The 27,201-nt window shown below is 41.7% G+C and overlaps 1 protein-coding gene across 1 annotated transcript; it reads right to left on the bottom strand.

Moving 5' to 3' along the window:
* Positions 1–225: 225 nt before the first annotated feature.
* On the bottom strand, positions 226–26,684 carry akr1b1.2 (aldo-keto reductase family 1, member B1 (aldose reductase), tandem duplicate 2). The gene is made up of 10 exons (XM_061961459.1): positions 26,518–26,684; positions 18,315–18,482; positions 10,032–10,148; positions 9,866–9,943; positions 8,830–8,952; positions 2,942–3,048; positions 2,766–2,847; positions 645–728; positions 503–585; positions 226–434 (listed from the first exon to the last, which is right to left on the bottom strand). The coding sequence occupies exons 1-10, from the start codon at positions 26,581–26,583 to the stop codon at positions 392–394; spliced, it is 951 nt and encodes a 316-aa protein (XP_061817443.1). The 5' UTR covers positions 26,584–26,684; the 3' UTR covers positions 226–391.
* Between the last annotated feature and the right edge of the window lie 517 nt (positions 26,685–27,201).

Here is a 27,201-nt window from a genome sequence, read left to right on the forward strand (position 1 = left end):
TGAAAACGAAGACGAAACAAAAAAATAGGCCGCAAGTACGGTAAATATATATGTAGTCACAAGCAGCACACATGACTCAGCAAGAAGTGAAGTCACAAGTGCCACATATGACTCGTGCAAATAATGGGAAGTGCTGGCGTCTTATGGGAAATCATACAAATATTCTTTACATGGCCAATATGAAGTTGATATGATTACTAAAAATTGATGAATACCGTAATAGGAATGAGGATTAATTTTTGGGGTTAAATTGGTTGACGGAAAGCCGTTTTTTCCAGCCCAAATCTAACGCCTGAAGGCCACATGGAACACTAAGTGCTATAATAAAGCTGCTCATCTTGGGACACGACGTTAGCAAACCTCAGCACACGCTCTTGGGGATTTGTCCGTGTCAGAATTCGGCGTGGAATGGGTAGTCCTTGTGCTTCTTGTTCCTGAAGTCAAGTAAAACATATTGAACAAAACTCAACAAAAAAACAATCATTTTCAAACACAAACTCACATTAGAAAGGGGCAGACTCTCCAGTTGCGATTGAAGCCCAGTATGGTTTTCATGTCCTCGTCGCTCAGTTGGAAGTCAAACACCTGCAAATTAGATTTTTTTTTAACACAAAGTGCGAGAGAAAGAAAGATACTGTCTTTACCTGAAAATTCTCCTGAATACGGTGAGGGGTGATCGATTTGGGAATCACCACAACATTACGCTGGATGTGGAAACGGATCAGGACCTGGCAAAGAAAGAAGAAGCAACCTATTAGAACACCATCCATCCATCCATCCATCTTCTTCCGCTTATCCGAGGTCGGGTCGCAAGGGAAGCAACCTAAGCAGGGAAGCCCAGACTTCCCTCTCCCCAGCCACTTCGTCCAGCTCTTCCTGTGGAACCCCGAGGCGTTCCCAGGCCAGCCGGGAGACATAGTCTTCCCAACGTGTCCTGGGTCTTCCCCGTGGCCTCCTACCGGTCGGACATGCCCTAAACACCTCCCTAGGGAGGCGTTCGGGTGGCATCCTGACCAGATGCCCGAACCACCTCATCTGGCTCCTCTCCATGTGGAGGAGCAGCGGCTTTACTTTGAGCTCCCCCCGGGTGGCAGAGCTTCTCACCCTATCTCTAAGGGAGAGCCCCGCCACCCGGCGGAGGAAACTCATTTCGGCCGCTTGTACCCGTGATCTTGTCCTTTCGGTCATAACCCAAAGCTCATGACCATAGGTGAGGATGGGAACGTAGATCGACCGGTAAATTGAGAGCTTTGCCTTCCGGCTCAGCTCCTTCTTCACCACAACGGATCGATACAGCGTCCGCATTACTGAAGACGCCGCACCGATCCGCCTGTCGATCTCACGATCCACTCTTCCCTCACTCGTGAACAAGACTCCGAGGTACTTGAACTCCTCCACTTGGGGCAAGATCTCCTCCCCAACCCGGAGATGGCACTCCACCCTTTTCCGGGCGAGAACAATGGACTCGGACTTGGAGGTGCTGATTCTCATCCCAGTCGCTTCACACTCGGCTGCGAACCGATCCAGTGAGAGCTGAAGATCCTGGCCAGATGAAGCCATCAGGACCACATCATCTGCAAAAAGCAGAGACCTAATCCTGCAGCCACCAAACCAGATCCCCTCAACGCCTTGACTGCGCCTAGAAATTCTGTCCATAAAGGTTATGAACAGAATCGGTGACAAAAGGCAGCCTTGGCGGAGTCCAACCCTCACTGGAAACGTGTCCGACTTACTGCCAGCAATGCGGACCAAGCTCTGACACTGATCATACAGGGAGCGGACCGCCACAATCAGACAGTCCGTTACCCCATACTCTCTGAGCACTCCCCACAGGACTTCCCGAGGGACACGGTCGAATGCCTTCTCCAAGTCCACAAAACACATGTAGACTGGTTGGGCAAACTCCCATGCACCCTCAAGGACCCTGCCGAGAGTATAGAGCTGGTCCACAGTTCCACGACCAGGACGAAAACCACACTGTTCCTCCTGAATCCGAGGTTCGACTATCCGGCGTAGCCTCCTCTCCAGTACACCTGAATAGACCTTACCGGGAAGGCTGAGGAGTGTGATCCCACGATAGTTAGAACACACCCTCCGGTTCCCCTTCTTAAAGAGAGGAACCACCACCCCGGTCTGCCAATCCAGAGGTACCGCCCCCGATGTCCACGCGATGCTGCAGAGTCTTGTCAACCAAGACAGCCCCACAGCATCCAGAGCCTTAAGGAACTCCGGGCGGATCTCATCTACCCCTGGGGCCTTGCCACCGAGGAGCTTTTTAACTACCTCAGCAACCTCAGCCCCAGAAATAGGAGAGCCCACCACAGACTCCCCAGGCACTGCTTCCTCATAGGAAGACGTGTTGGTGGGATTGAGGAGGTCTTCGAAGTATTCCCTCCACCGATCCACAACATCCGCAGTCGAGGTCAGCAGAACACCATCCCCGCCATACACGGTGTTGATAGTGCACTGCTTCCCCTTCCTGAGGCGGCGGATGGTGGTCCAGAATTGCTTCGAAGCCGTCCGGAAGTCGTTTTCCATGGCTTCCCCTAACTCCTCCCATGTCCGAGTTTTTGCCTCTGCGACCGCTGAAGCCGCACACCGCTTGGCCTGTCGGTACCTGTCCGCTGCCTCCGGAGTCCTATGAGCCAAAAGAACCCGATAGGACTCCTTCTTCAGCTTGACGGCATCCCTCACCGCCGGTGTCCACCAACTACCTATTAGAACACATTTTTTTCAAATAAAAAACAATTATATCGGCACCGTACCTGAGCAGTTGTCTTCTTGTACTTCGCAGCGATTGCTTTGATGTCAGGGTGCTCCAGAAGTGATGGGTCGTCTGGCTTCGCCCTGGAACGGATAGCGAACATCATCACACACTGCAGAGTGCCAAGATGGCGATATTGTGATGTCGCGTTGGCGAGAAGCACAAGGTGAACCTTACCAAGGTCTATCGGGGGAGCCGAGGGGACTGTAGGCAGTCACAGAGATGCCCTTGGAGTTGCAGTAGCTGATCAGCTTCTCTTGGGTCAGGAAGGGATGGCACTCCACCTTCAGGTACACATGTTCACGTGAAGCCGCCGTTTCCACGGAGCATCGCGTTTTGGTTTGCAATTATCTTTTTATAAATCATAAGGTAGAGTTTTCATTGCAGTTATGTCTGCTCTCCAAGGGCTGCTTGTTACAGTGAAATATATATATATATGTATATATATATGTATGTGTGGGGAAAAAAATCACAAGACTACGGTACTTCATCTCTACAGGCCTGTTTCATGAGGGGTTCCCTCAATCATCAGGAGATTTTAATAGAAGCATTCACATACCATGGTTTATATAGGGCACAGCACACCTTACAATAGTGGTAATAAAAGATGCAACCTATGCTTGAAAGAGAAACTGTTTATTATATACCGTCCAGACCTGTCATCCCTCAACAAGCGCAGCGAAATTGTATCAGCATGCCGTCACAGACGGAAACACCTCCTAGGTAACACATGAGCCAATCACCACGCCCCTACGCCAGCCTGTACCCACCCACTCTGTGCCCTATATAAACCATGGTATGTGAATGCTTCTATTAAAATCTCATGATGATTGAGGGAACCCCTCATGAAACAGGCCTGTAGAGATGAAGTAGTCTTGTGATTTTTTTCCCCACACATACATATATTGCGCTCTACTACGGTATCGAGCACTATTTTTTGGATAACCTTATTAAGACATATATATATATATATATATATATATATATATATATAGTACTTTATTGATTCCTTCAGAAGAGTTCCCTCAGGAAAATTAAAACATATATATATATACATATATATATATATATATATATATATACATATATATATATATAAATATATATATATATATCTTTATGCATAATCTCCTTATGATGATATTACACAATTCTCTATGCATTTGATTTACAAATTGATGGAGACCGTACTTGGTTTTGAAATCATGAGTCAGGGGAACAAGCATTTTATTGGACAAAATATTTTTGGAATTCATGTCGATATAGGGATGTCCAAACTTTTTCACCCAAAAAGATATTCAGGAGCCATTTTGATGGATTATTTTGTCAAACGAAATGCTAAAAACAGACATTACCTATATTTTTAAAGACAAAACTTACGGTCAGTGTTGTTATAGGTGACAAAAATGCACTATTATTAATTATTACAGGGGTAAAAAAAAAAAAAAAAAAAAGTAAATATAAAGCAAAAAGACGTAATGAAAAAAAAGCTGAAATGTTGATACTAATAATTCATAATAATAAACATTATTACTTACAAAAAAGCTGACTAGCTTTTGTCTTTAAAAATGTATGTCGTTTTTTTTATTTATTTATTGTTTTACAAAAAAAACACTGACTTATCAGTATGCGACCTTTGGTGAAAAAAGAACTGAGTTATTATCAACACATTTTTAGTTTTTTTCCTCATTAAATCACACATTAAAATTTTTTTTACAACCTTACTGTTGCTTTTTTCTCCAAAACTCCAGCTGTGGGCCGCACTTTGGACACCCCTGTGTTGACATGATGTTTTTTGCACGGGCAGATAATTCTCAAGCATATTTCATTTGATTTGATTTGATTTTTTTTTTTTCAAATATGCAAAAAAACAAGAGCAAGCCTGATCCAATACAGTGCTATAGCCTTAACAGCCATTATACAAAATGAAAACAATGGAGGATAAAAAACGAAAAAAAAAAATAAACAAAATGAGCAATGGACTTTCTTTTTTTTTTTACACATTTGAAAAGGAGTGAGAAGAAGTTTACCGTATTTTCCGCACTATAAGGCGCACCTAAAAACCACAAATTTTCTCAAAAGCTGACAGTGCGCCTTATAACCCGGTGCGCTTTATATATGGATTAATATTAAGATTCATTTTCATAAAGTTTCGGTCTCGCAACTACGGTAAACAGCCGCCATCTTTTTTCCCCGTAGAAGAGGAAGTGCTTCTTCTTCTACGCAAGCAACCGCCAAGGTAAGCACCCGCCCCCATAGAACAGGAAGCGCTTCTTCTTCTACTGTAAGCAACCACCCGCCCCCGTAGAAGAAGAAGAAGCGCGCGGATATTACGTTTCATTTCCTTTGTGTGTTTACATCTGTAAAGACCACAAAATGGCTCCTACTAAGCGACAGGGATCCGGTTCATGAAAAGACGCAATCTCTCCATCCGCACACAGACTACTATTTCACAGCAACTGCCTAAAGACTTTCAAGAAAAGCTGGCTACTTTCCGTGCATATTGTAAAAACAAGATAGCTGAAAAAAAGATCCGGCCAGAGAACATTATCAACATGGACGAGGTTCCACTGACTTTTGATATTCCTGTGAACCGCACTGTGGATACAACGGGAGCACGTACGGTGAATATTCGCACCACAGGGAATGAGAAGTCATCCTTCACTGTGGTTCTAGCTTGCCATGCTAATGGCCAGAAACTTCCACCCATGGTGATATTCAAAAGGAAGACCTTGCCAAAAGAGACCTTTCCAGCCGGCGTCATCATAAAAGCTAATTCGAAGGGATGGATGAAGAAAAGATGAGCGAGTGGTTAAGGTAAGTTTACGCGAAGAGGCCGGGTGGCTTTTTTCACGCAGCTCCGTCCATGTTGATATACGACTCCGTGCGCGCCCACATCACGCTGGTTTTTAATATATTATTAAAGTTTGACTGACCTATCTGACTGTTTTTTTGACATTCCTTTAGCGCAGTTAGATGCGGCTTATAACACGGGGCGTCTTATAGGTGGACAAAGTTTTGAAATATGCCGTTCATTGAAGGCGCGGCTTATAACCCAGGGCGCCTTATGGTGCGGAAAATACGGTACACTTATTTAATCCCACCCCTTTTCTTTAAATCATAAATTACTCTGAGCTAGAACTACCATGTACAAACTTAATGAAAAATCAAGCAAAATATCAAGCAATTGTATGCAGTGTGTGCAATTTTTCTGTCAAAATTGAAAGAACAAATATGTTTCGTAAGAAAGATGAAGTGCTTTGGCGCACATTATTTCTAGGGTTTCGTGGGCCACATAAAACGATGTGGCAGGCCAGATCTAGCCCCTGGGCCTTAAATTTGACACATGTCATAGGGCAGGGGTCGGCAACCCGCGGCTCCGGAGCCGATGCGACTCAGCCGCATACTTGCCGACCCCCCCCGCCCGATTTTCCCGGGAGACTTCCGGATTTCAGTGCCTCTTGCAGAAAACTCCCGAGATTAATATTCTCCGATTTTCACCCTTACATTAATAATAAGGGCGTGCCATGATGGTACAGCATTTAGCGGCCTCTACAATCTGTATAAACAGCGTGCCAACCCAGCCTCTTGTTATATGCATCTTCTTCTTGCACACGTAAGTGACAGCAAGGCATACTTGGTCAACAGCCACACAGGTTACACTGACGGTGGCCATTTAAAACAACTTTAACACTCTTACTAATAATGCGCCACACTTTGAACCAAAACCAAACAAGAACGACAAACACATTCCGGGAGATCATCTGCACCTTAACACAACATAAACACAACAGAACAAATAACCCAGAATCCCATGCAGCCCTGACTCTTCCGGGCTACATTATACACCCCTGCTACCACCAAACCCCGCCCCCACCCCAACCCTGCTCCCTCACACATCAACCCCCCCTCTGTGCGTCAGTTGAGGTGAAGAGTTAGGGCTGCGTGGGATTCTGGGTATTTGTTCTGTTGTGTTTATGTTGTGTTACGGTGCGGATGTTCTCCCGAAATGTGTTTGTCATTCTTGTTTGATGTGGGTTCACAGTGTGGCGCATTATTAGTAAGAGTGTTAAAGTTTTTTTATACAGCCACTAGAGATGCGCGGATAGGCAATTATTTCATCCGCAACCGCATCAGAAAGTCGTCAACCATCCGCCATCCACCCGATCTAACATTTGATCAGAACCGCATCTGCCCGCCATCCGCCCGTTGTTATATATCTAATATAGACGATGCAAGGCATTAGTGAGGTTATAAAGCTTTTGCCTGTTAAAGAAAGGAGACTGATCCAATGCAGCATTCGCGTGCCACGCTGTCACGACCCAGACGCACACCAGTGCGCAATCATATGGGAGCCGCGCTGAGCGCACCTCCAAGCGCGTCTCGCTGCCGGCGACGGCCGGGTATATGGGCCCGACGCTCCAGCGCCATCCATTTTCAGGGCTAGTTGATTCGGCAGGTGGGTTGTTACACACTCCTTAGCGGGTTCCGACTTCCATGGTCACCGTCCTAGCTGCTGTCTATATCAACCAGGGTGAGCCCCACCCCTTTCGTGAGCGCACTGCGCGCGGAGTGACCCCTGTTACGCGCCCCCGGCCACGGGGGTGGCGGGCAGGTAAGCTGCTTACCTGCTGCGCGTGACGCCGGCCGCGGCGAAGGCGGACGAGGCGGGGTGTCGGTGCGGTGGGCGCGGTGGTGACCCTGGACGTGCGTCGGGCCCTTCTGGCGGGCAGGTAAGCTGCGCGGGCGGAGCGCGCGGAGTGACCCCTGTTATGAGCCCCCGGCCACGGGGGTGGCGGGCAGGTAAGCTGCTTACCTGCTGCGCGTGACGCCGGCTGCGGCGAAGGCGGACGAGGCGGGGTGTCGGTGCGGTGGGCGCGGTGGTGACCCTGGACGTGCGTCGGGCCCTTCTCGCGGATTGCCTCAGCTACGGCTCCCGGTGGGGCCCTCTCGGGGGAAGGGGCCTCGGTCCCGGACCCCGGCGAGGCGTCGGGGGCCTTCTCCGCTCCGTAAAAGTGTCCATCTCTTTTTTTTTTTTCTTCTGTTGTGGCATATGCTGCAGGTGCCTGCTCGTTTTTCGTATGTGGGTAACAACATTTAACTATGTATATATATTTCCCAATTGGTTTAACTGCCACCCGCCTGAATCTATTTAAAATCTAATTTTTTTTAATTTCAATCGCCCGACCCGACCCGACCCGCTGATAAAATCTAATTTTTTAAAATTTCATCTGCCCGATTCGCGGATAATCCGCGGACTCCGTGGTTGTGCCCGCAAACCGCGCATCTCTAACAGCCACCGTCAGTGTAACCTGTGTGGTTGTTGACCAAGTATGCCTTGCTGTCACTTACATGTGCAAGCAGAAGCCCCATACAACGTGTGGCTGGGCCGGCACGCTGATTTTAGAGGGCGCTAAATGCTGTACCATCACGGCAAGTTCGAGAGAACAGTTGCCTTGACAATCAGAGTCTGCCGGAACAATCGGGAGGGTTGACAAGCATGACGCTGTCAAGCGCCATTCAAATAAAACCCGCGGGCCGCACTAACATTCAATTTTCATATTAAGGTGTGGGCCGCGTGTCTGAGACCCTTGGTTTATACATAGCACAAAGAAAGAAAAAAAACTTTGTATGCAGTGTTATTTCATTTTAAATTTCAAAATAATTTTGTGGCTCCCATTGTTTTCTTTAATTTGTGAAACTGGTGAAAATGGCTCTTGGACTGGTAAAGGTTGCCGACCCCTGTCATAGGGTAACAAATAACAGATCTGCAATGTGGCACTGGCTTAATGTCACCATTTGCAATGATTTGAATAACAGCTGGAGGCTAGACAGAAATAAGGGCTTAAATCTAATACTTGGCAAGGCACTGACGGTAAACAAAAGGCTAAGCTAATTAGGCTAGCTTCAGGGTAAACAGCCACAGACGCTCGCATCGGAAAATCATTTACTTCCCTTCTTTGAGACTGGATGATGACATTAGGGTCTCTTTTCCCCTCAAAAACCAGAGGATTAAGATGCCTCACGCTAGCTATGATGGAAAAAACAACAATGAATTGACGTACCTGGATGTTAGCGGGCTTGTATTTGAGGCCCGGCTTGTTGAGAAGGCTTTCGATCTGATCCCGGTTGAAATTGGAGATCCCAATAGCCTTAACCAATCCGGCATCCAGCAGCTCCTCCATCCCCTGACAACAAACATAACAAAGGGTGTTCCACAGGGCTCTCTAATAGATCTCCCCGGCTTCATAATTAGCTAAGGGTGTAACGGTACGTGTATTTGTATAGAACCGTTTCGGTACGGGGGGTTCGGTTTGGAACGGAGGTGCACCGAACGAGTTTCCACACTGTGACGTAACACATACTTGCCAACCTTGAGACCTCCAATTTCGGGAGGTAGGGGGTGGGTGCGGGGGGCGTGGTTGGGGGCGTGGTTAAGAGGGGAGGAGTATATTTACAGCTAGAATTCACCAAGTCAAGTATTTCATATATATATCCCCACGACCCCGAAGGGAATAAGCAATAGAAATGGATGGATGGATATATATATATATATATACACAAATAAATAAATGATAAATGGGTTATACTTGTATAGCGCTTTTCTACCTTCAAGGTACTCAAAGCGCTTTGACAGTATTTCCACATTCACCCATTCACACACACATTCACACACTGATGGCGGGAGCTGCATTTATCACATCCAAAGAATCTGTTTGGGCGACGAAAAACGTTGAAAGTTTTCCACTTGTATCGCTAGCAACGGCATTAGACTTGTGTTTTTTTATCCCAACGTGGTCTTTTACATCGCTAATTCCTCCGTGTCCGATCGAAAAATCTTGTCTGCACAAGGTGCAATTTGCGTAGTTTTCACCCTTTTTTTTTTTAAATTAATGAAAACCCGTATTTTTTATCACTGCAACCGTAACCCGGAATAGGTTGATGAAAACCGTACTAATTACGGGAAAACCGGAGTAGTTGGCAGGTATGTGACTTCTAAACCGAGGTACGTACCGAACCAAAATTTTTGTGTACTGTTACACCCTTATAATTAGCCCATAAACATTTCAAGCTGCACCTTGTTTTATAGCGTTCACTTACCTCCCATGTCTCGAGGAAGTTTGAATGATCAGGAATTGTGTCACCGGCGCTGTCAGTAGGAAAAAGGTCGCTGCCGGCCTGTGTCGTAACAGACCTGACGTTCACGCTACTGAACTTTAACATTGTGATATGATTATAAACACACATTTACACAGTCTCGGTGTACCTTTAATCCCATTGGCCAGTGCACCAGGTATAAGTCGAGATAGTCCAGTTTAAGGTCACTCAGGGTCTTCTCACAAGCTTCTCTCACCATGGACTTGGCATGGAAAGTGCACCATAGCTGAGCAGTAAAGAATAGGATATAGTGAGTTAGGGTGAATGGTGGGGGTGCAAAGATTCAACATTAAAAATCGATAATAAAAGTTGTTGCCAACATATTTGTTTGTCTAGAGACAAACAAATATGGAGAATCGGAGACGCAACGACGCGGCATATCAAGACTGAACTGGTCAGCTACATTTCCTCTCTCTACTTGGAACTGAATGAGATCAAAATGTCTTTTTTAGGCACTCCAAATTGATTGTCGACCCTCACAGGAAAATATCCCTGTAGCCTCTTGAGCGCTGCGTAGTGGCTGTGTCTCAACTGGAATACTTCCGTCAGTACACTTCAAAGTGTATATTATATACACTGCACACTCAGTTCCTGATGGGGCGTGTTTCGACAGTGTCGTGCTATTACTGTTGTTGTGCACTTACCGGAAAATACTTATTCTCTCCTTTTGAATGGTGGATTTCAACCTCTCGAGTTAGTCCCTCCCCTTGCCCCACCCAGCCGAGATGGCGACCATTGAGAGAGGTTGGGCTCCACTCACAATTTGAGGCGTATTAAGTACAACATGCACGTACTTCCCAGTGTGAACGCACTTATGCACTCAAAATGATACTAAATTGTGACAGAATACATACTTGTGGTGGGGGAACCTAAATAAATAATGTTTTTCATGGCATATTAAGAGTGTGCGTAGATGTTCTTAGCTGATGTATGTGACAATGGAACCTATGTTTTTAGCCACTCTGTAAATAGAAACTACTGTTTTGTTTTGGTCTCATGAAAAATCAAAATTTTGACTTTACAGATAAAACTTAAGAAATGACATCTGATTATTACCTGTGCAAAACGGCTTGCTGGCAAAAATGTGTACGTACTTGGTGTAGCGCATGTCACATGACCACCGTAAGTGCCGACAAAAACATCTGGATTTGCTTGCTAGCATTAGCTTATAGCTATGGATTGACCTCACTTTGCTTTCAAAGCATTAGAAGGAAGACTATTGAGGGAAGTTGGGCTCCACTCACAATTTGGGGCGTATTAAGTAGAACATGCGCGTACTTCCCAGTGTGAACGCACTTATGCACTCAAAACGATACTAAATTGTGACAGAATACGTACTTGTGGTGGGGGAACCTAAATAAATAATGTTTTTCATGGCATATTAAGAGTGAGCGTAGATGTTCTTAGCTGATGTATGTGACAATGGAACCTATGTTTTTAGCCACTCTGTAAATGGAAACTACTGTTTTGTTTTTTTGTCTCATGAAAAATCTAAATTTTGACTTTACAGATAAAACTTAAGAAATGACATCTGATTATTACCTGTGCAAAACGGCTTGCTGGCAAAAATTTGTACGTACTTGGTGTAGCGCATGTCACATGACCACCGTAAGTGCCGACAAAAACATCTGGATTTGCGTGCTAGCATTAGCTTATAGCTATGGATTGACCTCACTCTGCTTTCAAAGCATTAGAAGGAAGACTATTGAGGGAGGTTGGGCTCCACTCACAATTTGGGGCGTATTAAGTAGAACATGCGCGTACTTTCCAGTGTGAACGCACTTATGCACTCAAAACGATACTAAATTGTGACAGAATACGTAGCTGTGGTGGGGGAACCTAAATAAATAATGTTTTTCATGGCATATTAAGAGTGTGCGTAGATGTTCTTAGCTGATGTATGTGACAATGGAACCTATGTTTTTAGCCACTCTGTAAATAGAAACTACTGTTTTGTTTTGTTTTTGTCTCATGAAAAATCAAAATTTTGACTTTACAGATAAAACTTAAGAAATGACATCTGATTATTACCTGTGCAAAACGGCTTGCTGGCAAAAATTTGTACGTACTTGGTGTAGCGCATGTCACATGACCACCGTAAGTGCCGACAAAAACATCTGGATTTGCGTGCTAGCATTAGCTTATAGCTATGGATTGACCTCACTTTGCTTTCAAAGCATTAGAAGGAAGACTATTGAGGGAGGTTGGGCTCCACTCACAATTTGGGGCGTATTAAGTAGAACATGCGCGTACTTCCCAGTGTGAACGCACTTATGCACTCAAAACGATACTAAATTGTGACAGAATACGTACTTGTGGTGGGGGAACCTAAATAAATAATGTTTTTCATGGCATATTAAGAGTGTGCGTAGATGTTCTTAGCTGATGTATGTGACAATGGAACCTATGTTTTTAGCCACTCTGTAAATGGAAACTACTGTTTTGTTTTTTTGTCTCATGAAAAATCTAAATTTTGACTTTACAGATAAAACTTAAGAAATGACATCTAATTATTACCTGTGCAAAACGGCTTGCTGGCAAAAATTTGTACGTACTTGGTGTAGCGCATATCACATGACCACCGTAAGTGCCGACAAAAACATCTGGATTTGCGTGCTAGCATTAGCTTATAGCTATGGATTGACCTCACTTTGCTTTCAAAGCATTAGAAGGAAGACTATTGAGGGAGGTTGGGCTCCACTCACAATTTGGGGCGTATTAAGTAGAACATGCGCGTACTTCCCAGTGTGAACGCACTTATGCACTCAAAACGATACTAAATTGTGACAGAATACGTAGGTGTGGTGGGGGAACCTAAATAAATAATGTTTTTCATGGCATATTAAGAGTGTGCGTAGATGTTCTTAGCTGATGTATGTGACAATGGAACCTATGTTTTTAGCCACTCTGTAAATAGAAACTACTGTATTGTTTTGTTTTTGTCTCATGAAAAATCAAAATTTTGACTTTACAGATAAAACTTAAGAAATGACATCTGATTATTACCTGTGCAAAACGGCTTGCTGGCAAAAATTTGTACATACTTGGTGTAGCGCATGTCACACGACCACCGTAAGTGCCGACAAAAACATCTGGATTTGCGTGCTAGCATTAACTTATAGCTATGGATTGACCTCACTTTGCTTTCAAAGCATTAGAAGGAAGACTATTGAGGGAGGTTGGGCTCCACTCACAATTTGGGGCGTATTAAGTAGAACATGCGCGTACTTCCCAGTGTGAACGCACTTATGCACTCAAAACGATACTAAATTGTGACAGAATACGTACTTGTGGTGGGGGAACCTAAATAAATAATGTTTTTCATGGCATATTAAGAGTGTGCGTAGATGTTCTTAGCTGATGTATGTGACAATGGAACCTATGTTTTTAGCCATTTTGTAAATAGAAACTACTGTTTTGTTTTGTTTTTGTCTCATGAAAAATCAAAATTTTGACTTTACAGATAAAACTTAAGAAATGACATCTGATTATTACCTGTGCAAAACGGCTTGCTGGCAAACATTTGTACGTACTTGGTGTAGCGCATGTCACATGACCACCGTAAGTGCCGACAAAAACATCTGGATTTGCGTGCTAGCATTAGCTTATAGCTATGGATTGACCTCACTTTGCTTTCAAAGCATTAGAAGGAAGACTATTGAGGGAGGTTGGGCTCCACTCACAATTTGGGGCGTATTAAGTAGAACATGCGCGTACTTCCCAGTGTGAACGCACTTATGCACTCAAAACGATACTAAATTGTGACAGAATACATAGTTGTGGTGGGGGAACCTAAATAAATAATGTTTTTCATGGCATATTAAGAGTGTGCGTAGATGTTCTTAGCTGATGTATGTGACAATGGAACCTATGTTTTTAGCCACTCTGTAAATAGAAACTACTGTTTTGTTTTGTTTTTGTCTCATGAAAAATCAAAATTTTGACTTTACAGATAAAACTTAAGAAATGACATCTGATTATTACCTTTGCAAAACGGCTTGCTGGCAAAAATGTGTACGTACTTGGTGTAGCGCATGTCACATGACCACCGTAAGTGCCGACAAAAACATCTGGATTTGCGTGCTAGCATTAGCTTATAGCTATGGATTGACCTCACTTTGCTTTCAAAGCATTAGAAGGAAGACTATTGAGGGAGGTTGGGCTCCACTCACAATTTGGGGTGTATTAAGTAGAACATGCGCGTACTTCCCAGTGTGAATGCACTTATGCACTCAAAACGATACTAAATTGTGACAGAATATGTACTTGTGGTGGGGGAACCTAAATAAATAATGTTTTTCATGGCATATTAAGAGTGTGCGTAGATGTTCTTAGCTGATGTATGTGACAATGGAACCTATGTTTTTAGCCACTCTGTAAATAGAAACTACTGTTTTGTTTTGTTTTTGTCTCATGAAAAATCAAAATTTTGACTTTACAGATAAAACTTAAGAAATGACATCTGATTATTACCTGTGCAAAACGGCTTGCTGGCAAAAATTTGTACGTACTTGGTGTAGCGCATGTCACATGACCACCGTAAGTGCCGACAAAAACATCTGGTTTTGCATGCTAACATTAGCTTATAGCTATAGGGGCGGTATAGCTCGGTTGGTAGAGCTGCCGTGCCAGCAACTTGAGGGTTGCAGGTTCGATCCCCGCTTCCGCCATCCTAGTCAGTGCCGTTGTGTCCTTGGGCAAGACCCTTTACCCACTTGCTCCCAGTGCCACCCACACTGGTTTAAATGTAACTTAGATATTGGGTTTCACAATGTAAAGCGCTTTGAGTCACTTGAGAAAAAGCGCTATATAAATGTAATTCACTTCACTTCACTTCACGTCTATAATAGTCAGTGACATCATCGCTAGCGTTTTTCCGGACATGTACGATTCAGTGGGACTGGTGACAGGCAGCAACAGGAAGAGAAAAAATGTCTGTGGCCACTGGCAACAACACTGTGGATGAAAACATCACAAGTATTGAAACATTTAACAGAAAACACGTCAAAGACACAAATAACTTGTTCAAATTGCAAAGCAGACATTGCTTTTCACGGCAGTACGTCTTTTATGCTGTAGCATTTGTTTTCTCTTCTGTGAAATAGTTAGTTTGTTAGCTAGTTTCTTATAAAACGGTGTGGCTAATTTATTAATTTTTCTTCACTGAGGTTAAAAAAACACTGAATAGGTGTTATGGTGTGTGCTATAGCGCCACCTTTTGGGCAAGTTTGCTCACTGCAGGTGCTGCATTGGCCATCGGTTTGGACTGCGCTTTCAACCGGATGTAGAAGTGCCGTTGCGTCTTCTTCCCGTCCATTGCATATTCACTCGTATGGATTCTTCATTCATCACTACAAGCAGCGTTTGTAAGTTTTACACTACAACTAAAACAATTCATACTCAACCGCTCCCTGTGTGATGTCTGTAGGAGTGTTTTCATTCATATTTGTACGTGCTATCGTAATGTAATGAAGCTAGCGTCTTTAGCATTAGCTAATATGCTAACACGTTTACGGGTGTTTTTGTTAGTATTATTAATTTACAATGGCGTTCTTTTTGTATTGTTTCAGTATCGTAAATTCACCAAAATGTCACGGTGGAGTTATTGAGTCTGTTTAGCTGATTAGAGAGCTAGCTTCCGCAGCTTGTGGGCCCGTGACGATGACTTCTGTTTTGTTTGATCATCCGTTTTACTGACCCAATTTGGAAACAATAAGGTATGTAAATAAACATTTACAAAATCTTTCTGTGTAAATAACTAATTTCACAATGTATATATCTGCAGCTTATAGTCCAGGGTTATGCTAATATATGGAAAGATATATTTTTCTCTAAAAATGTTATACGCTTCAGACAACCAAAAAAACAGCGTTGTCATATGTGTCTCCCCAAACAAGTGGACATTTCAGCTTACATGAACTCAACATCAAATTTGAGGAAGCACATCACGGTAAGTAACGTTAGTAGATATTTTGGCTGTATATACCGGTGAGCTCTACGTTACAACTATAGTATTGTAACGATACCAATATTTTGGTACAGGTACTAACATTATTTCGGTACTTTTCTAAATAAAGGGGACCACAAAAAATTGCATTATAGGCTTTATTTTAACAAAAAATCTTAGGGTACATTAAACATGTGTTATTATTGCAGTTAAGTCCTTAAATAAAATAGTGAACATACAAGACAATTTGTCTTTTAGTAGTAAGTAAACCAACAGAGACTTCTAATTAGTCTGCTGATGCATGCAGTAACATATTGTGTCATTTATCATTCTATTATTTTGTCAACAATATTAAAGACAAGTGGCAGAAAATGTATTATTAATCTACTTGTTCATTTACTGTTAATATCTGCTGACTTTCTCTTTTAACATGTTCTGTCTACACTTCTGTGAAAATGTAATAATCACTTATTCTTCTGTTGTTTGATACTTTACATTAGTTTTGAATGATACCACAAATTTGGGTATCAATCCGATACCAAGTAGTTACAGGATCATACGTTGGTCATATTCAAAGTCCTCATGTGTCCAGGGACATATTTCCTGAGTTTATAAACATAAAATACATTTTTTAAAAACAAAAGAAGATGTAATGATGCCAAAAAATTATCGACGTAATCATAGTAGTATCGACTAGATACGCTACTGTACTTGATATCATTACAGTGGATGTCAGGTGTAGATCCCCCCATGGCGTTTGTTTAAATGTTGATGCCGGTGAGCTACGGTGTGTAGTGAAGCATGTTTAGCTATTCCTCGTCCTGCAGGGATGATACTTGTAAGAAACGTACTTCATTTGTCGCCATGGAGGTGATGATTAGTGATTTAGAAGTAGCTACAACTCTGCAGACTGCAGATAGCCATGTCTTACCTCTTCCTGAGGGACCGGTACGTTTCAGAGGCGATATAGTACCGAAAATGATTCATTAGTATCGTGGTACTATACCAGGGGTGCTCACACTTTTTCTGCAGGCGAGCTACTTTTCAATTGATCAAGTCGTGGGGATCTACCTCATTCATATATATCATTTATATTTACTTATTTATGAAATATATGTTTTTGTTAATAAGTTAAAGGTGTTTAATGATAATGCAAGTATGTTTAACACATATAGTTAATATTGTTAATAAATTAAAGGTGTTTAATGATAATGCAATCATGTTTAACACATATAGTTAATATTGTTAATAAATTAAAGGTGTTTAATGATAATACAAGAATGTTTAATACATATAGTTAATATTGTTAATAAATTAAAGGTGTTTAATGATAATACAAGCATGTTTAATACATATAGTTAATATTGTTAACAAGTTAAAGGTGTTTAATGATAATACAAGCACGTTTAACACATATAGTTAATATTATTAATAAGTTAAAGGTGTTTAAAGATAATACAAGCATGTTTAACACATATAGTTAATATTGTTAACAAGTTAAAGGTGTTTAAAGATAATACAAGCATGTTTAACACATATAGTTAATATTGTTAATAAGTTAAAAGTGTTTAAAGATAATACAGGCATGTTTAACACATATAGATTCCTTTCTTTCATGAAGACAAGAATATAAGTTGGTGTATTACCTGATTCTGATGACTTGCATTGATTGGAATCAGACAGTGGTGCTAAAAACGTCCGCATTCTCGAATGGAGGAGAAAAAAAGTCCTCCTTTCTGTCCAATACCACATGAAAGTGGTTGGTTTTTGGCATCTTATTTGTCCAGCTTCCGTACTCCTTTGTATACACTTTACAAGAAATACATTGTCGGCAAACTCCGTAGCTTGCTAGCTTGTGCACGCCAGCTTTCTGAGACTCGTTTTGTTAGCGAAACTGTGCAGTCGGTCTTTGGAGTTTTGACGACAGGTACGGCGCCAGAGTCTGTTGAAATAAAGTGTTTCTCGCCTTCCAGTCGGTAATTTTAATGAGCTGGCAGCAGCCAGCGTCATCTCAGAAGACCCTCGGGTGCCGTGAATGTCAATCAAGTGACGTCATAGTGAAGATTTATGATCGCTCATTTTTAGGACTATTTTTTTAATGCCTGGCTGGTGATCGACTGACACACCCTCCGAGATCGACCGGTAGCTCGCGATCGACGTAATGCGCACCCCTGTACTATACTAATACCGGTATACCGTACAACCCTAGTCCGTGTATAAGCTTAAATTAAAATGTGATGGCTGAAGTAGAGCCACTAAATAGGTGTACGTTTCACATTCCAACTAGTCCACTAATCGTTAAGATAGTGGACTAATAAAATAGTTGCAGCCCTTGTCCACAAGCATGGCAGCATATTGATGCGGATCCACTCCAGTCCCGTAGGCACCAGTGACAAGCATGATGGGTAAACACAGCAGAAATGGTAACAACAAAAAATGTCTCACCTTGCTAACAATGAAAAGTTCCTCACGCTTAACCACTCCGTCCTTGATCATGGCCGCTATCCCCTCGCCGACTTCAACCTCGTTCTGGTAAATGTACGCCCCATCGATGTGTCTGTAGCCTGCAGAGATGGCGGCTTTCACTGCCTCTGTGACTTTTCCAGGAGGAGACTAGTGGAGAATTAAAAAAAAATACTAATATAAAGTTGATTAATTAATGTTGCCACAGTGAATACAATACTACCTTAATGCCAGAAATTAAAGACAACCACAAGAAAGCAGTCTGAAAAAGACTTGTTATTTTATATTCTGGTCTGACAAGTTTATACAAAGAAACAGGGCGTTAGTTGCATGTACAGATCAAGTAAAGCCAAACCCAAACATCAAATGAAAGCACTGCACAAAACAAACAATCTGAATAATGACTCGTCATTTGAGAGCCTGGGGTTTGTTTTGGTAGTACTTTAGCAATCCAAAACCGGTCCAGTGGAAAGTTATTTTTAATTTCAACACACAAGGGATTTAGCTCTTTGTGAAAGTAACTGCTGCGGTTTGATTTTTTCTTGTGCCATATAGTTAGGGAAAATCTAAAATGGTGATCTCGTTGTCAAAGCACGGGGATACGGCACCACTTTATAGAATGTACACAAGAAAAAAACACAACCCAAATAAAATCATACTGGTTTAAATGTAGCTTAAAGATGTAAATAATGGTTTTCTCTATACAACATACAGTAGCGAGAAACATGTCAATAATGAATAAAGCAAAACATGTTCTAGGCCGCTAATTGTCACACTTGCCAACCCTCTCAGGAGTAAGGCTGCAGCTAACGATTATTTTTCAATCGATTAATCTATAGATTATTTTTTCGATTAATCGGTTAATCTATAGATTATTTTTTTCGATTAATCTATAGATTATTTTTCCTTTTACCGATTATTTTTTTTAATTTAAAATGAAGATGAAAAAAATAGATGTAGGCCAGTTTTTTCCAAAAGGCATGGTTTTTATTTACAATAAAAAAAAGTATGCCCACTCAGTCAACATTGACAACAACATGACAAAATATTCTGTAACAATGTAAACATTTAAAACTTTTAACATTTCACAAAATTAAAAGTAGCTTATTTGCTTTTTAATGTGCAAATATTAAAGTAAACATCCAGTGCAAATCTTAATATTCTGCAATAGTATAAGCATTTCAAAAGTAAAAGTATTGCTTATTTTGCTTTAAAATGTGCAAAAATAAAGATAAATATCCAATACAAAAAAGTGCAAAACTGAAATATTCTGTAACAGTGTAAACATTTCAACAAAAGTAAAAGTATTGCTTATTTGCTAAAATGTGCAAAAATAAAGATAAACATCCAATACAAAAAAGTGCAAAACGAAATATTCTGTAACAGTGTAAACATTTCAACAAAAGTAAAAGTATTGCTTATTTTGCTTAATAACACAACAATGATAGTATGATTAAAGTGAAAGTTAATTGTTGGTTTGTACATAGTATATGTAACTGTTAATGTTGTAAAAGGTATTTGCACAACTAATTAACGTTAGCGTTAAAGAGGAGCACGTCTTTGTAAACACTGAACAGGCAGGCCAAACACGCCTCTCAGAGCGAAACGGTGCTTTAGTTTATGAATTTACAACGCATATACAAATGACACATTCATGTTTTTGTGTAATGATGACAACGTATACTCACGCGGACGATTGACTAGTTGATGGTGCTGTCAAGAACGCTGTCGGGTGTTTTCTTTTCAAATGTTCGTTCATAGCCGTTGTGCTGCTATGATAGGCCATTTCCGCTCGACACAGTGTGCATACAACAACATTATTAGCAGAGGTGGGTAGAGTAGCCAGAAATTGTACTCAAGTAAGAGTACTGTTACTTTAGAGATTTATTACTCAAGTAAAAGTAAGGAGTAGTCACCCAAATATTTACCGTATTTTCCGCACTATAAGGCGCACCGGATTATTAGCCGCACCTTCTATGAATTACATATTTCATAATTTTGTCCACCAATAAGCCGCCCCGGACTAAAAGCCGCGCCTACGCTGCGCTAAAGTGAATGTCAAAAAAACGCTGCGCTAAAGTGAATGTCAAAAAAACAGTCAGATAGTTCAGTCAAACTTTAATAATATATTGAAAACCAGCGTTCTAACAACTCTGTCCCAAAATGTACGCAAATGTGCAATCACAAACATAGTAAAATTCAAAATGGTGTAGAACAATAGCAACATAATGTTGCTCGAACGTTAATGTCACAACACACAAAATAAACATAGCGCTCACCTTCTGAAGTTATTCTTCATTCGTAAATCCTTCGAATTCTTCGTCTTCGGTGTCCGAATTGAAAAGTTGGGCGAATACGGGATCCAAAATGGCCAGTTCCGTCTCGTCGAAGTCACCGGAGTCAGTGTCGCTGTTGTTGTGCAGCAGTTCTGTGAATCCTGCCTTCCGGAAAGGTCGGACCACAGTTGTGACCGAAACTATCTGCCCAGGCATTTACGATCCACTGGCAGATGTTGGCGTATGTCGACCGGCGCTATCTGCCCGTCTTAGTGAAGGTGTGTTCGCCTTCGGAGCTGTGTGAAAAAAGCCACCCGGCCTCTTCGCGTAAACTTCCCTTAACCACTCGCTCATCTTTTCTTCATCCATCCATCCCTTCGAGTTAGCTTTTATGATGACGCCGGCTGGAAAGGTCTCTTTTGGATGGGTGGAAGTTAGCATGGCAAGCTAGAACCACAGTGAAGGATGACTTCTCATTCCCTGTGGAGCGAATATTCACCGTACGTGCTCCCGTTCCACAGTGCGGTTCAGTTGCTGTGAAATACGGTAGTAATCCGTGTGCGGATGGAGAGATTGCGTCTTTTTATGAACCGGATCGTTTTGTAGGAGCCATTTTGTGGTCTTTACAGATGTAAACAGGAAATGAAACGTACGGTGATATCCGCGCGTTTTTTCTTCTTCTTCCGGGGGCGGGTGAAGCGCTTCCTGTTCTATGGGGGCGGGTGAAGCGCTTCCTGTTCTATGGGGGCGGGTGCTTTCATTGGCGGTTGCTTGCGTAGAAGAAGAAGCGCTTCCTGTTCTACCGGGAAAAAAGATGGCGGCTGTTTACCGAAGTTGCGAGACCGAAACTTTATGAAAATGAATCGTAATAAAGCGCACCGGGTTATTAGGCGCACTGTCAGCTTTTGAGAAAAATTGTGGTTTTTAGGTGCGCCTTATAGTGCGGAAAATACGGTACTTGAGTAAAAGTAAAAAGTATGTTGTGAAAAAACTACTCAAGTACTGAGTAACTGATGAGTAACATACACACACATATCATATATATATATATATATATATATGTTTATATATATATATATATATATATATATATATATATACACACTGAACGCATTGTCTGCGATACTAAAAACGTCATCTTCGATACCGAACGCGTCATCTTCGATACTTAAAGCATTGTCTTCGATACTTAAAGCATTGTCTTCGATGCTGAACGTATTGTTTGATACTAAAACATTGTGTCCGATACCCAACGCGTTGTCTTCGATACCCAACGCGTTGTCTTCGATACCCAACGCGTTGTCTTCGATACCCAAAGTGTTGTCTTCGATACCCAAAGTGTTGTCTTCGATACCCAAAGTGTTGTCTTCTATACCCAACCCGTTGTCTTCGATGCTGAACATATTGTTTGATACTGAACGCATTGTTTTTGATACTAAAACATTGTTTTCGATACCAAACACGTCGTCTTCGATACTTAAAGCGTCGTCTTCGATGCTGAACGTATTGTTTGATACTAAAACATCGTCTTCGATACCCAACGCGTCGTCTTCGATACCCAACGCGTTGTCTTCGATACTTAAAGCATTGTCTTCAATGCTGAACATATTGTTTGATACTGAACGCATTGTTTTCAATACCGAACACGTCGTCTTCGATACTTAAAGCGTCGTCTTCGATGCTGAACGTATTGTTTGATACTAAAACATTGTCTTCGATACCCAACGCGTCGTCTTCGATACCCAACGCGTCGTCTTTGATACCCAACGCGTCGTCTTCGATACCCAACGCGTCGTCTTCGATACCCAACGCGTCGTCTTCGATACCCAACGCGTCGTCTTCGATGCTGAATGTATTGTTTGATACTAAAACATTGTCTTCGACACCCAACGCGTCGTCTTCGATACCCAACGCGTCGTCTTCGATAACGCGTCGTCTTCGATACTGAAAACATTGTCTTCGATACTGAAACCATTGTCTTTGATACTGAAACCATTGTCTTTGATACTGAAACCATTGTCTTCGATACTGAACACATTGTCTTCGATACTGAACACATTGTCTTCGATACTGAACATACAGTCTTCGATACTGAACACATTGTCTTCGATACTGAAAACATTGACTTCGATTAAAAAAAAAAAAACATAAATAAATAAAAAGTGATATAAATCCGTTTCAATAAAAGAATATTGTGTAATAACGAGCCAGTTTTTGAACGGCTCTTTGAAAGGAACGGCTCCCATCAAAAAGCCGTAAATCCCATCTCTACAATAGATTACATATTGTTATTATACGTCAATTTGAATATTATGATGCTATTCTTAACTCATTACAATCACTGAAGTTCCACAACGGCTCCAGCATACCTGCCAACTTTTGAAATCAGAAAAACCTAGTAGTCAGGGTCCAGGGAACGCAGGCCCCGGTAGGTCCAGGACAAAGTCCTGGTGGGGAATTCCGACGCAAAATGATTATTAGCATTCAGACAGGTTAAAATGTTGCTAAAACCATCACTTTTCTATCAGTCACAGTGACTTTTCAAAACAAAAATATTACAGCAAAAATCATATGGGTTGATTGACATGTTTATTCTGTAAGCTAACTTCAATAGTTTGAACTTATTTTGTTTTGAACATGTTATCGTTATCACAAATAAAAAGATATACTGTACACAGAAATTATTTTTGATTTGATTTATTGTTTATGTAATAAAAGATTTACTTAAAATGTTATGTTTTGTGAGTTTTTTTATGCTACGAACTGTACTTACCGGCGATGTAAACCGAAGGAGACATTTCCGTAATGAAAGCTGCAACACCCTTTTTAGATACCATCATCACTGCAGCATTATCGGCAGCAAAGCAAACCAAATTCTGCCAAGGAATTTCGTTTGAGTCTATTTCTTCCGCGAGTATTTTGTAAATGTTTTCGCCTGTGGAAGCCGTATTGCATTCCCTCAAAGACAGAAGTACTGACAATACTTTTCCAATGTCGTCATCGAAATATCGAACACAAATGGGGTACAGTTTTACATCGTCATAATCGGTGCTGCCGTCAGTCGACATGCTAAATGGTTCCGTCTTCATGACATCGGCCATACTTTTTGAGGATTCTGTTCCAAGACACTGAATAATGTTTGATGTTTTGGTTCGACCACATCCATATTTTTTGGCGATTTTCGAGTCGGGAAACATTTTCCGAAATAACTGTTCCATGTGATCAGCCAGTGCGATTGGAAGTCCATGCTCAATTATTGCCTCCGGAAATAAAACTTCGGCATTTATCACATCCAAAGAATCTGTTTGGGCGACGAAAAACGTTGAAAGTTTTCCACTTGTATCGCTAGCAACGGCATTAGACTTGTGTTTTTTTGTCCCAACGTGGTCTTTTACATCGCTAATTCACAGAGGTGGGACCAAGTCATTGTTTTGCAAGTCACAAGTAAGTCTCAAGTCTTTGCCCTCAAGTCCGAGTCAAGTCCCGAGTCAAGACAGGCAAGCCCCGAGTCAAGTCCAAAGTCAAGACTGGAAAGTCTCAAGTCAAGTCCTAAGTCCTGCATTTTGAGTTTCGAGTCCTTTCAAGTCCTTTTAACCACAGACTAATATATTAACACAGATTGTGTATGCTTTTCAAACGCTGTATTTATTTATTAAAACAAGTGCATTTTAAATTGCAGGAAAGAAAATTGTGCTGACATTACACTTTATAATAGCACTATTAACCAGTCATTTTAAACATTAACTCATTCCTTTACAGAACAAACACATTGAAAAATAAAGTGCAAATGTACTTATTTGTACAAAAGTGTTAACATTGAAAAAACATGACATATACGTGAACATAACAAAAAAGTTGTACTTTTTATATGTCAGGGCCCTATGCTGCATTGCATTTACAAAAGACCAAATTAGCCAAGAGTCTGTCAGTCATTTGTGCACGATGGGGGTGTAGTATGATGCCACCATGGCTGAAAACTCGCTCCACTGGAGCACTGGAGGCAGGCACTGCCAAGACTCTCATGGCCACTCGGAACAGTGAAGGAAGAGTCTTCATGTTCAATGCCCAGAACAAAAGGGGGGAGAGAGTTGTTTTGGGTTGGTGCACTACTTGTAAGTGTATCTTGTGTTTTTTATGTTGATTTAATTAAAAAAAGAAAAGAAAAAAAATGATTTCTTGTGCGGCCCGATACCAATCGATCCACGGACCAGTACCGGGCCGTGGCCCGGTGGTTGGGGACCACTGAGGTAAACAACCAACAGTATGTCAGAAAGCTAGCTAAAACGGTACACTTATTCATAATATAGTATACATTTTAACTGACCTTTATTTTACTATTTTTGTCTTTTTTTAGGTGGCTAAAATACGCGGTGCTGCTGACCGCCGTCTAACGTTACGTGTGATATATTGACTAACGTAACCCTGCTTAAAAAAAATCACTGAACAAAAAGTATGAATAAGGTAGTGAACTGCAACAGATTCCCGTGTTTGCAATAACGTTATAACGTTAGCAGTGAGTTTACAGCCTCACTGATTTAACTACACAACAAATAAAAGTCACGTTACTTAGCCAATAAACGTTATCTTACATTCAAAACTTACCGTTCTTTGTGCAACTTCAAATGCCGGACGAAGTTGGAAGTTGTTGCCTCTCCATCAGTCATTTTGGAACCGCATGTGTTGCATACTGCAAACCGTTTTGTGTTGACCACCTCGTAATTTTTATACCCAAACAAAATTATTTTAGGTATCATTTTTTGTTCACTGGCGTGTGGTTTGGACATGTCTTCTTCGTTGGTTGTCCTGCAATTTGATTGGATGAATGCTGTGTGATGAAAACAAAGTAGATGTAATTTGATTGGCTGTTGTACTGAGAGCACACCAGCTGACACACGCAACGCTGATAGACAAGTACACAATGAAAAATACGGAGCGCTCCCGAATAACTTTTTCATCTTTGGGTTTTGGGGAAAGTAGCAAGTCATGTCAATTCAAAAGGCTCAAGTCCAAGTGAAGTCACAAGTCATTGATGTTAAAGTCTAAGTCGAGTTGCAAGTCTTTTTACATTTTGTCAAGTCGAGTCTAAAGTCATCAAATTCATGACTCGAGTCTGACTCGAGTCCAAGTCATGTGACTCGAGTCCACACCTCTGCTAATTCCTCCGTGTCCGATCGAAAAATCTTGTCTGCACAAGGTGCAATTCGCCTAGTTTTCACCCTTTTTGGAACGGATAATTATTCCCGGATAGGCTTTTGAATATTCTTCACGGAATGACTGCAGTTTTCTTTTCGGTTTAAGACTCGTTTGCGATTTTTCTCCGGCTGATTCCATGATCGTTCGCTCGTTTGGAAACAATGGCAACTGGTGCCTCTTGCTTGGCAGCGGTGCTATAAATAGCCTCGCACATGGAATTCGGAATGGCTCGATAGGAAGTTACGGGAAGCAGTGTCGATTGTCATTGTTGTTACGCGATTTCGTGAATAAAACTTTAAAAAAAAAAAAAATAATTTAATTAATGAAAAACCGTATTTTTTTATCACTGCAACCGTAACCCGGAATAGGTTGATGAAAACCCTACTAATTACGGGAAAACCGGAGTAGTTGGCAGGTATGCCTCCAGGGTTGGTAATTAAAAATAGAACCGCCCTACCATCGGGAGTATGTCCATACACAGATACATGACGAGTGTCCATTTCTGCATTTTAAAGACCACAAAAAAAAAGACTTGAAAGTGTAAAATAAGGCAGGCAGAAGTAGCATTTTAGCAGGCATGACGAAGCTAAACGTTGCATAGCATGGATTAGCTACGGTTAGTTAGCTAGCTCCAAACGCCACAGTCACCTATAACACGAACAGTGCTTTTATTCCTAACAAATGATGGATATTTGGGAGAGAAAAAAAACACTCACTTTCCAGGTGCCCAGGCCAACAATGGGCATTTGTGCACCGGTGCTCAGCTTCACAGACGTCGCCATTGCTTCTTCTCCCAGAAAAGTGATCCTCACAGATTGGGGCACAGCATTAAGACGCCGACATTGACCATCGATTAGTCATGTCTGGCAGCACTGGCAGGTAGCCGGCGGCTTTTTAAATTTCACCCCCAAAAAAAACAAACAAACACGGGAAACCACCGCAAACGTCCTTGGAATGAGTTTAAATCACATAAATAAAAGAAACTAGATGACGCTGCAATTTATCTCGCCTGTTCAACTTGTTATAAATAAACATATAGCACATACGTGCTTCCACATATCACCGCTAGAGGGAGACATTACCCCAACTAATAAATGGCAACATGAGACTTGCTGGACTAAAATAAACACTATGTAAATTGATGTATCACCATCCATTTTCTACCGCTTGTCCCTTTTGGGGTCGCGGGGGGTGCTGGAGCCTATCTCAGCTGCATTCGGGCGGAAGGCGGGGTGCACCCTGGACAAGTCGCCACCTCATTGCAGGGCCAACACAGATAGACAGACAACATTCACACTCTAGGGCCAATTTAGTGTTGCCAATGAACATATTCTTTTCAAATAAGTCAACATTATTCTCAGAAAACTTTAAATATTTATTCTTGTAATATTTTGACGTGT

Source organism: Nerophis lumbriciformis, linkage group LG05 (assembly GCF_033978685.3).
Source record: "Nerophis lumbriciformis linkage group LG05, RoL_Nlum_v2.1, whole genome shotgun sequence".
NCBI classification, from domain to species: Eukaryota; Metazoa; Chordata; class Actinopteri; order Syngnathiformes; family Syngnathidae; genus Nerophis; species Nerophis lumbriciformis.

Excerpts from the sequence above, each read along its gene's own strand:
- akr1b1.2 (XM_061961459.1), bottom strand. The coding sequence starts at position 26,583 with ATGGCGACGTCTGTGAAGCTGAGCACCGGTGCACAAATGCCCATTGTT. Across the intron at positions 18,483-26,517 it reads TTGGCCTGGGCACCTGGAAA|TCTCCTCCTGGAAAAGTCAC; the intron begins GTGAGTGTTTTT and ends ATTCTCCACTAG. Across the intron at positions 586-644 it reads GTATTCAGGAGAATTTTCAG|GTGTTTGACTTCCAACTGAG; the intron begins GTAAAGACAGTA and ends TCTAATTTGCAG.